General features: G+C 36.7%; 1 protein-coding gene across 1 annotated transcript in view; it reads left to right on the top strand.

The window, feature by feature from the left end:
• The window catches only part of LOC122667203, a 55,795-nt gene that overhangs the window by 30,122 nt on the left and 13,207 nt on the right, over positions 1-12,466 (top strand). Inside the window, exons 7-10 of the mRNA XM_043863446.1 lie at positions 3,976-4,031; positions 4,121-4,220; positions 4,374-4,491; positions 4,608-4,817. Of these exons, the coding sequence (XP_043719381.1) occupies positions 3,976-4,031; positions 4,121-4,220; positions 4,374-4,491; positions 4,608-4,817 (484 nt within the window). The remainder of the gene's footprint in view (positions 1-3,975; positions 4,032-4,120; positions 4,221-4,373; positions 4,492-4,607; positions 4,818-12,466) is intronic.

The raw sequence follows: 12,466 nt of genomic DNA, 5'->3' as shown, positions 1-12,466 counted from the left end.
TTTGACTCAATGATTTCATTTCCAATCCAGTTTCTCTCAACTGCACCCATTCTTTCAGCCTGTATTTGTTATGTATTAATTGAGTTATGGTATTATTTGTTGTGGTTTCTTGAGTTTCTCCCTTTCAATTTTTGAATTTCTTTAGTTTCCTTCTTCCAAACTATCTTTAAATATCCCAACTGCGAAGATCTATTTCTTTAAAATTGACCATGTTGAGTTTCTCCCTTTCAATTTTTGAATTTCTTTAGTTTCCTTCTTCCAAACTATCTTTAAATATCCTAACTGCGAGGATCTATTTCTTTAAAATTGACCATGTTCCTGTCCCTGTTGCTTTTGATATAAAAATACATGCAAGCCAATAGCTCCACTGTGGTTTAAAGCCTTCTCTTGGATGGTGGGTCTTGAAAAAATATTAACTTTGAAATGCTTCAAAGGAGAATAGAGATATGCCATGGATATCACCTTTCACCTCATTTCTTACTGATAGAAACTTGTGAGAGAGAATCAAGAAACTGCTTTTTTGTCCATTTTAAAACGGCGAGGGGAATTTGGGAGCATGTGTTTTTGTTGAGAAGGCTCCTATGCCTCTCTGTTAAAGCTTGTGAACTCATTAACCAGTGGAATAAGAGGCCTTTCAGAGCTTGGGGATGTATGTCTTGTAAGTTGTTGCATGGAACATTATGTGCTTGTTGCGATTTTTAAGGTGGAGTGAAATTGTTTTGTTATTTGCTGCTAAAGGGGCTGTATATGTTGGTTTTTTCCTCTTTGGCCTTGTTGGAGGGGGGATTTTGTTTCTATTCGTTGTTTTTCTTCTTTTTTTTCTCAATAAATTCCATTATCTGTCGTTGGCTTTTTTTTGTGTGTGTGCGGTGGGGGGGGGGGGGGAGGGGGTTATTAAAGAATCTGCAAAGATAAGAGGATATACATACTTTGATTGACTGTTTGTAGAGTCACTAAAGGTGAAGGCCCCATTGGTGAGTGGCAGTGGGTGGTGGTGCCATTGTCAGTCAGTGGGTCAGCAAGTAAGTGGAGGCGGCATGTTTTAGTTGACATGCTCAGCCTTGGGAGGCTGAAACCTCAAATTCGTGTAATGTAGTCCTAGATTGGTAGGAGACCAACTAGGAGCCAATACAACAGGATCTGCTATGAACTGTTAATCCAATTGGGGCAGAAAATGGTTTTAGGTCAAAATTAGGGTTAGGGTTTGAGGTGTTGGTTATGCTAGGCAGGTGTGGGGGAGTCTATCAGTGAAGGTCCTGAGATGGTTTGATGAGCTGAAGTGTGTAAACTAGAATGGCAGCAGGTTAGGGCTTTGGGTTTTGGGTTTTTGAAAAGAGGAAAGTGGAAGGATCTAGGGTTTAGAATGGGAATTTGGGAGAGGGTTTTGGATCGAACTTTTCTGATGGTGAGAGGAACGCTCAGCCAGAATTGGAAGGTTTTTTGATGATTGGAATTAGCTGTGCAGAAACTTAGGGTTTTGTGGAATGAAATCAGATGGAGGATTTTAGGGTCTGAGTGGGTGAATGTGGCTAGGGTTAAGATCAAGTGTTCCAATGGGTGAAAGGAATATTCAATCCAATTTTGATGTGGTTCTGTTGGCTGGTTAGGTCTCTGGAGATTTTAGGTTCTAGAGAAGTGAAAATAAAAAGGGGGAAAACTAGGGTTTGGGCTGTGAGAGGATTAGGAGAAGAAGTATGGGGTTGGGAATGCTTTCAGACTTACTTGCAGTAGCAGGGAGTATTCGGCAGCAGCTTGTAGTGGCAGTAGCTTGAATAAAAATTGGATCTTGGAACTTGAAGAGAACCACTCGGGCTTCACACCGTAGAGTGTCGATTGGATTAGACACCAATCCCACCAACAAACCACCCTGGCTTCACACCGCAAGGTGTTGATTGGATCACACACCAATCCCATCAGCTTTGATCACACACAAAGCAAATCTTCAGTAGAAGAACAGTTGCAGCAGCTTGTAGGAGAGAAATTTCATAAACATTGAGGTAAAGAGGAGCCCCACGGTTAGCTTTATTTCTATTGGCCAAAGGCCTAAATTCCTATGCAGCCTAGGAATAGAAAATCCCAGGCTGAGTCTAAATATAAAACACTCCCTCTCTAAAATTCGTGTAGAGGTGTGGACCCTAAAATATGACTTAAGTTAAAAAGATTCTATTCTAAAAGAATATTCTAAAATCACTTAAATTGGACCAGTGGTTTAACCGGTTCAATTTGAAACACTAAAACATTAAAATAAACTAAGTATAGGGCTAATCCCGTATGCAACCTATGTACCCCTACTTTAGGCCCATAAAAGTGGCCTATTACATAGAAAACCCATGGAATCAAAGGCCCAACATATATACAATCCAACCCTAGACTTATACCTAAGCAAAGAAACTCAGTTTGGTGATAAACCTGCATCAGCTTGGGGCCGAACTCTTCTTATGATAAAAAAAAATACCCAACATATTTGGGCTCTGATACCAAGTTGAGAAGAAGAAGAAAGGTTGAGAAGAATTGACTGGCTTGTCTAGAATGACAGAGGCCTTATTTATTTATAGATACGATTACAAGAGTAAATAATATATGTAAGATAAGGCTGACTCACATGTGCTATGTAACATACAGATACATCGAACCTAGACATCCTTAACATTTAATATTGCGTATTTGACAAAATTTTGAATCTTACACCAATCTTCTACAAATGCAGCAAATCATCACTTTTGATTCATTCCACTACTGCCCTACAACTTGTTCCACGCTTGCATGAGAGTGATTTGGCTAAAAAACACTAAAAAACTGAGTTTCCACAACCTTAGAGTCAAAACCAGTGAAACCAACAAAATGGGTCGAAACGTTACCTGGAACCAAGTTTCCAAAATTTTGAATCTTGCACAAGTTTTCGATCCATTGAGTTCAAAACTATACAATTTGTTTGCTACCGTTTCACCTAAAAGATCAAACTGTTAGGGAAGGGTAGCGTCAATGTATACATCAACACTCCCCTGCACGTGCATGTTAAGATTCCATGGTCCTTACACGTGGAGCTCACGTGGCATTTCCTTCGCGTGGCACCGTGGGACAACAAATATCTGGAAACCTCTTCTGAAGCACTTCCCAGGATTTGAACATTTGACCTCCCTACTTTGATACCATGTTTGCTACCGTTTCACCTTAAAGCTTGAACTGTTAGGGAAGGGCAGCATCAATGTATACATCAACACATTTTATATTAAAGGTTTGTATCGTTCAGTTGAAATGATACTGAAACCACACATATCGTCAAAATTTCAGCGAAACAGCAAATTTAGACCAAAACCTTGCACTTTTTACATATCTTATGGAGTTCTGTTTCTACATTTTGCGAAACCAAAATATTTCGTGAAACCTTGAACATTGATTCTTAGTCCGAGTTCATGTTTTGTTTTTTTTCTTTTTTGGACGATTTGAAATTAACTTCTTGACTTGTGCTTTGTATGGATAAAAGTTTTCATTATGTGTTTTCTCAAGTATGGGAGTGTAAAAATATTCTGTTTTAAGTTTTTTGGAGGTTTAGATTCTGTTTTGTCTGGTTATTGGATGCACCATCTTTGATCCCTCTTTTTTTTTAATTGGTTTAGGTTTTAGTTGAGATATGCCATTGGCTCTATGTTTGTTGTTTTGTTAGTTGTTGGACTCAAAAAATTGGTTGCTCCAAACAAATGTAGAAGATATATTAGTTCCTCCCCCTCTTTCTCCCCTGTTGACCGGAATATTAGGTGTTATCTGAAATAGTTGGCTGCTTGTATACTTTCATGATTTCCTACATGTGCTCTGAAAATATTTGGCTGCTTGTATACATAACTTGATTTCCTGTATGTGCTCTGTTTGAGATTTCTGAACTTCAAAATGCTTTAACTTGCTATATGCTTCATTTTATTTGCCCTTCTATTGCTCAGGGATATGTTTCCTAGTGAATCTTTTCTATGTTGCATGTAGGTTGGGCATGGATCTGTTTTGCAGGGTCCCTTGGAGAATGCAACTACTAATGATGTGTAAGTTAGAGTTACAGGTTTTCACTCAAAAATTTTCTTCTTTGTTATTTGTTTATTTATTTAGTTCTTTTCTTTTGCTGTATGGTTAGGACACCAAAACTTTACTGTGAATCCGAAGATTGCCCTATGGAACTTCTTCATCCGCCTGAGGATTGCAATGTGAATTCTTCTCTAGCCTTCACTCTTCAGGTATTTCTTTCATTAGGTTAAATGCTGATGAGTGACACTTTTGATTGAGAATTAATTCTATTGGTTACTGTAGGCTTACAGGTTCAGTACACTGTGTTAGCTACTTAGCTTCCATATGCCCTTATGGTAATGATTTTGGTAGTTTCCATGCAGATTTGCCGAGTGGAAGATATTACTGTTGAAGGCACCATAAAAGGATCTATTGTTCATTTCCATAGGTTAAGAACTGTTGTTGTCCAGTCTTCTGGAATAATAAGTGCATCTGGGCTAGGTACTTTGGAGTTCTTTAAATGTGGAGATTTATTCATTGATTATGTTTATGTCTCATGAATCATATATATATATATATAACTAAATTTCTGTTGATTTAAATTTTGAGTCACACAGGCTGCACAGGTGGTGTCGGTAGAGGTAAAGTTTATAGCAATGGTATTGCCAGTGGTGGTGGGCATGGTGGTAAAGGTGGCAATGGATATTATGAAGGAAGTTTTATTGAGGGTGGTGGTGCATATGGAAATGCTGATTTGCCTTGTGAACTGGGTAGTGGGAGTGGAAATGATAGCTTAGGTGGTTCAACGGCTGGTGGTGGTATCATAGGTAAGCTTTTGATGTCATTATTTGGAAATCTTCTTCCCCCTTCCCTTTTCTCAATCTCTCTCTCTCTCTCTCTGTGCATGTGTGTGTGTGCACTTGTAAAGTTTTTGATGTGGTCAATTGGAATGCTTCTCCCTCCCCCTCTTCTCTCTCTGTCTCTGCGTGTCTGTTCGTATGTGTGTTAAATCTGTTTTTTCATAGAAAAATTGTAATGTGTTTTATCCATCCTATTTTATTATTTTGATTGATATTGGTCAAAATGGCATATGTTTTCTTCTTCATTTGATTACCTTGAGATGTTTACCCTGATAAAGAAAACCTTCAAAATTTTCAACAGTCTAGGATGATTCTATACTTGTTTATTCTTATTGTACTTGCATAAACTAAATTTGATAGCTTCTGCCAAAATAAATAAATAAATTTGATAGCACTACTGATAACTGGTGCCATATGCATCTTGATGACATCCTTATTAGGTTACCCTTTGGATATAAGAGGTCCTTCCCCTCAGCAGACCTTATGGAATGTTTAGAGATTCCTTCTAAGTGCAAAGCTTTATATTGGGAGTTCACTTATAAGAAGGTTATGACCAGTGATATCTTGCCATCGAGACATTTGGAATGTTGCCCCTCAATGTGGTACTGAATTTGAAGACTGAAGACAGTACCAATAAACAAGATCTTTAATCAAAGAAATGGTTCAGCTTAGGAAGAATTCAGATAACACAAAATCAGATGGATGTATAGGGATGAAACTCAAATCGAGTTTAGAGGCCTAAGTGTGCAAGCAGCATGTAATGAAATATTTGTTGATAAACCTGAGTCATGTGGAAAAAAGGGAATGCAGAGGAGCAATCGAAAAAATGTTATCATGGATAGGATTATAAACTGCTTTAAATGTACCTCTGTTGTTTTGGCAGAAGAAAAACACAAGGGTATTCTGGGGTTGGAATAGTTGCTGAAAGTTAGAGATTAGTCTGCTGGTTGGATCAGCAAGCAAGGGGTAATCCTAGTAGACTTAGGATAGGGGCAAAGCAGTAATTTCAGAGGTTAAAACAGAACTCAGAATTAGGGTTTGAACTTGTCAATCGATTCTGTATGCAGATCAGAAAACAGTAGCAAAATGGATCATGAAACTTAGAAATTTAATATGAGATGTACACGATTTAATATGATATTGCACAAAACAGCAAATAAGGGGATAGGGGCAGAATTGGAAATCTGGAATAACTCCAGATCAACAGGTCAGAATGGATTCAAACTTGGATCGAGTTCTTCTTTCAAGTTGAAGAACAATTGCTCAAAATTTGAATGAATTCTAATGGCTGGATTGGCCTAATCAGAATTCATGCAAAAAAAGTGTAGCGTATGAATCCTAGTTGAAATAGTACAAAGACAATCCAAGATCAGAATCTGAAATTGATTACAGAACTGGATAGAGAAAAAATTCAATTGCAGGAATATGAGAACAAATTAGAAATCAGAACAATACCTTATGATCAATTTGGCAATTTTATGGTGAATGTAATATAAAATTGCAGACAAGCAAGAGGACAGATTAAGCAATAAAATCCATTGTAGAACAGTAACATGAATCAATGGAATGGAAGAATGATGGAAGAGCAAGAACAAACAGAAATTAAACACCTGGGCTTCACACCGTAAGGTGGTTCTATTGGATCAAACACCAATCTAAACCTTGATCAGACACAAGGGGTTCTTCAATGGAGAATACAACAGCAACTTTGTTTTCAAATTCATTGGCTAACAATGAGCCATCTACTTGCTTTTATTGATAATTAAAGATAAGAGTTAGAGTTGGAATGGGAGAGCCCATTACCGACTCTAGCTAGTACATAACACAATCAGCCTTTCTGATGTGGACTCCACTAACTTATTAGCTAATAAAATCAATAAACATTGCAACTTAAATTGAATCACTTAGAACTGGTTCAATAGGACTAAACCAAAAAACACTTAAAAAAAAAACTAAGTTAATAAAGAAAATCCAGTATGCAGTCTTACTACCCATATTTTAGATCCATTAAAGTGGCCTATTACATTAAACCCAATGGACAAAAGGCCCTACATGTATAGACACCCACCCTAGGCTTATTCCTTTTAAAACAAGCCCATTTTGGTTATGTATCTGCATCATCCTTCCTGCATTTGCTTCTTGCATAAAGAAGATGAGGACTCTGTAGAACTATCTCTTTGTTTTCTCCCTCTTGCTTCATAAGTTTGAAGGCATTTCTTGTTATTGTTCCATATGGATTAGGCAACTCATAAGATTGTGAAGGAGTTGGTTAGGTTGGTTGCTTAGCCACTCTTGGTGAAAAGGGCTGGTTTCCATGGAAGATTTTGATTGCATTGTTCTAGTCTTAATGTGAGGAGTATACCACTCAGCTGTTTTAGGGAACATTCCCTTGGGTCTCCTTTATTAATGCCAGATCCCCTTCTGTTCCTGTGGTGGCTTGGTCTCCCCCACCATTAGGGGTTGCTAAACTGGATGATGATGGCTGATCTCTTGGCAATTCTGGTGGTCTGGCTAGGTATTATGAAGAAGTTATGGGGGTCTAGTCAGGTCCTGTGGGGATGTACTAGAATGAGGTCATAGATCGTTTTATTAGCTGAATAATGTTGGTCTGGTTTGAAAGTGGGAAGGGCAAGTTTTGGGGGGGCCTATTCAGGTCTAGTGTGATGGGGAGATTCAAGGAGGGTGGAGATTTTTGCAATAGCTTTGGGTTTGGCTATATTCTCATAAAAGGTACTGTAGATGTGATTGTAGAGGGTGATTCACAATGTGTCAAGTATTGATATTTGGTAATGTATCGGAAAGCATGTTTTAAGTGACGTCTCGTAGATGTATTGGAGATACGTTTTGATACGCATGGATATGTTATTATACATGCCAAACAAGTATTTGTGCATTATAAATAAGCATTAAATAATGATACCCAACCTATGTTAGGTTATCTCTATCTTCACGGCATCTATGTGATTCAAATTTTTGTTGGCCAGTGCACTATCAAATTAAATTAGGTTATCTCTATCTTCACGGCATCTATGTGATTCAAATTTTTGTTGGCCAGTGCACTATCAAATTAACTAATAAGTAATAAGAAGCAATTAAGCAAGAAGATTTGAAAAATAAAATTCTATTTACGTATTTTTATATCGGATTAAATTAACACCTAAAGGTCCAAACCAAACAAGCAAGTTTAAGTATAAACATACTACTAAGTATTAAGTAACATTAATTAAGTATTTACACATTAATCATACTACTACTCTACTAGTAACATATTAAACAAGCTTGATGGTTGTATGTAACTATTAGTAATAAGTATTTATCAACAAACAAGATCAGAAATCATTCTAGATGATCCAAATCTAGGTCAGTTTTCCAATTCAGACGTGATACTTAGCAAAGAAAAAAAAACCAAAGTTTCAAGATACTTCAACCTAGGGCTTTGATATTCGATCTCCACTTTACAACAACAACAACAACAACAACAATAACTACTCAGCCGATAGTTGTCAAGGCGGCAAAGCGACCCAAGGCGCTGGAGGGGTGTCTAACCGCTTAGGCAACAAGGCGCCCGCCTTAGGGACCAAGGCGCCCCAAGTGTTATTTTTTATTTCCCCCTTTTCTAACATTATTTAGTATGCTACAAGATATACCTTATATCATAAAAAATCAACATGAAGCCTTCTCAAGTTATAAAAAATCAACATTAAGCCACATTAAGTCACATCAAGTCATCCAAAATCAATATTAAGCCACATCAAGTCATCAAAAATCAACATAGAACCAGAAGACAACAGAACTGAAGAAGCAAGCTATTGGAAGTTTGAAACAATCAAACATACATTTGGTTTATACTAGTCTCACATTTGGTTTATATTTTTTCTTAGAAAATATGATCTTATCTATAAGTAAATAAATTGTTCTTGATTTAGAGAAATGTTCTTGTTCTCTAAGAAGTTTGACTAGTCAAATGATTTTATTTTTACATGAGACTTTTAGTATTAGGTAGAGCACAAAACCAGCTTTCCAACAAATCCAAAATTGCTTAAATCTGATTTATATTGAAGAAGTTATGTTCCGGTCAAACCTTATTTGGTATGTGTGAATGCTGTCAAAATCACTCTGAATGAAAATAATTTTTAGATATGAAAACAAATGAATATTTTACCGCACTTTTGGTTTTTAGCAATATTTTACCATATTAAGATTTATAGAATTTTTAGATTTGAGAAAACCTCAACATTAGAAAGTTGAAAATTTTACCTACCGACAAAAAATCAAGTTTTTGTTCTTGAATTGGGGAGTTGACTTTTTATCCTTTTGGAATTTGATTTTTAACTATTTTTATTGAATTCAAATAAGGGATATTTGCTTATTTATGAATAATATCTTAAGTAAATGAAATACCAAATGGCATAAAAAAAGGCCAATACCGGGTTCGATACCGATAAAAAACAATGCAAGGCACCTTACAATAAGGCGGAGGTCGCCTAGGCCCCAACAAAACCGCCTGGACGCCTAAGCGGTGCCTTGGGGATGCCTAAGCAGCGCATTGGCGACGCCTTGACAACTATGACTCAGCCTTATCCTGACTACTTGGATTAATGCCCTCCAATCAAGCTCTATTCAAGGTCATACTTGATACAAGGCCTAAGCTATGCATGCCTTTCTTCACCACTTCTCCTAAGGTCATTTTAAGTCTGCCACTGGCTCATTTAGTTCCTTCAATCTGAATCAAATCACTTCTCCGTATTGGAGAATCCAAAGGCCTCCGTTGAACATGGCCATGCCACCTCAAACGACTTTCTCGTAGGTTATCATGTGTAGGAGCTACTCTCAAACCAGCTCTAATATGATCATTCCTTTATCCTTCCTAGTTTTGCCACTCATCCATCTCAGTATCCTCATCTCCGCTTCACTGAGTTTATCTATATGATGCTTCTTAACTGCCCAACATTCTTCACCATACATCATAGCTGGTCGTATGACTATCATATAAAAGTTTCCTTATAAGTTTTAAGGGAATACGTTGATCACACAACACTTTGGACACACCTCTCCACTTCATCCATCCTATTTTAATTCTTTGTAAAACATCATCCTCTATATCACCTTCTTTATTTATGATTGAGCCTAGATACCTAAAATAATCACTTTGTGGAATTTCCTCTCATCAATTTTCACCATTTCATTATCCGTCTTAGTGTAACTATAGTTACACACCATGATAAATGCAAACAAATAAGGGCTTAAAGCTGATTCTTGATGTAACCCAATTGTAATTGGGAATTCACTACCATGAACCCCCCCCACACAGTTCTTACACTAGTTACCATCATACATATCTTTAATTATGTCCTCATATTTACCTGAAACATTTCTCTTCTTTAGTACTTGCTAGATTAACACTATAGGAACTTTATCTTAAACTTTTTCAAGGTCAATAAAGACCATATGGAGATCCTTCTTGCAATCTCTAAATCTTTCCATGAGTCTCCTAAGTAAGTAAATAGCTTCTGTCGTGGATCTTCCAGGCATAAAACCAGAATGGTTCTCCGTAATTGTAGTTTCTTGCCTCAGGAGGGTTTCAATAACCCTCTCCTATAATTTTATAGTATGACTTATTAGTTTTATGCCTCTATAGTTATTGCATCTCTGAATATCACTTTTTTTTTGTAAATTGGAACCCCAATACTTCTCCATTCATCTGGCATTTTCCTTGTGCTCATAATCTTATTAAACAGCTTGGTTAGCCAAGATAAAGCACATATTTCTAAGCATAGTACTAAAACTCACGAAATTTCGGTCAAGATATCGAATATTTCGAGTATCTCGACCTGTCCGAAACAAAACGCAAGTCCGATATGAAAAAATGCAATATTTCGGAAATTTCGGAAATCTCGTTTTGGTCATCTCGTTTCGAAAATTTCGGAAATCTCGGTCATTTTTGGCATTTTACACCCACAGAAAAATACCATGTTTCGTCGAAATTTCGTTATCTCGGAAATTTCGGTTAGACCGAAACACCGAAACGAAACGAGATTTAGTACCATGTTTCTAAGCCCTTCCACACCTCTATTGGGACCTCATTTGGACCCTTGTGCCTTGCCTACTTTCATCCTCCTTAAAGATTCTTTTACTTCAGAAACCCTAACTTTTCGTATATGTCTACGTAGTATTCTTGGACACTCTTACTCAAAGTGTCATCATTTAGTAGGCTGCAGAAATAACCTTTCCATCTCTCCTTAATGTTCGATCTACACTTCGATGAGTTTCACTCGTTTTATTATTCCTTCAATATTGTTTTTTAGTGTAAATGAGATCCACAGGTTCTTGGGAAAAAAATCGGAAGTTTTCTTTCAAAAATTGGGATTTTTTGGTTTTGGCAGCTTGTATATCAACTGTATCGATCCGTATTGGTTCTATGCATGCTTTTTCTGTATCGGTTCTGTATCGTATCGATATGGCCAACCTTGATATGTATCGTTTTGATACTTCATACCATCTCAAGAAATGTTTTCCGTTAGATATGCAAGCTGGACGTGTAGACCAGACTAGGCTTTGTTTTGTGGGAGGTCTTCCTTTTTAATTTATGATTATTTATCTTGTCTTGATTGTTATTTTGTGTTTGGCTGTCTTGGAGTATATATATTGTTGTACATAAATCCTTATTCAGTAAGGGTTGTTACTTATCAGTACCTAAAGAGGGGGCAGTGAATGATTAAAGATTTGGGATCAACTTCAGGAACAAGAAACCCTTAAACAAGGGCCGATGTCTGTGTAGAAGGTGTTTGATGGTCCTGAGTGGATAATTAGGGTTCTTACCAAGTGTTACTGAAACACACTAGTTAGGTACTGTGAACCTTGTGAGTTACAAAATTCTGAATAATATAATCAGAAAGAGAAATCCATAAATTTTATGACCGTATGGTCAGCAGAAAGTAGTTGTATTCTTTCGATGACTGCTGCCATGATGCTTCTCAATTTGCTGAATGCGAATTCTCTTCTTTCTTGTTCCTTTACTCCCAGCTTTCATATATTTAAAGTTATCTGCTGCTTATGGTTTTGAAATATAGTCTTAATAATATTATTTGGATTATTATTCGTTAAAAATCTTATTTTGATTGTAATAGATTCTATTGTAGTGACGTTTTCATATGTTCCAGGAATAGTAATGCTGTTGAGATGTGCCTTCGCTGTTTCTATTCTGAGTGCTTTATTTGAATTATATGTTGTGTTTGTGTTCGTTCTTTATTTGAATTATATTTGGTTCAGAATATGTGTGTGTATGTTGAGGGGGGGGGGGTGGGTCTGTGATTTCCATTCTGTGGCTACATCTAGGAATTTTTATTTTTCTTTCCTGATGGAAATTCATAAAGCACAAGCATTATGGTGTTTGTACGTATTACAATCTCGAGCTTTCATTTCATTGTTTCATTTATTTTTGTGATTGTTCAACTGATGATCTTGTTTGTGTATGTTCCAAAGTTTCCTTAGATATAAATATAAGTTAACCTTGTGTTTGTGTAGCATGATTCCATCAGCAGAGTGATCTTTTCTTTTTCTTTTTTTCTTTGGGGAGGGGGGTAGGTGTTGCAGGGATTTGAATTTTTTTTATTTTC

This window comes from Telopea speciosissima, chromosome 7 (genome assembly GCF_018873765.1).
Source record: "Telopea speciosissima isolate NSW1024214 ecotype Mountain lineage chromosome 7, Tspe_v1, whole genome shotgun sequence".
NCBI lineage: Eukaryota > Viridiplantae > Streptophyta > Magnoliopsida > Proteales > Proteaceae > Telopea > Telopea speciosissima.
This window is presented reverse-complemented; position numbering and strand designations above follow the sequence as displayed.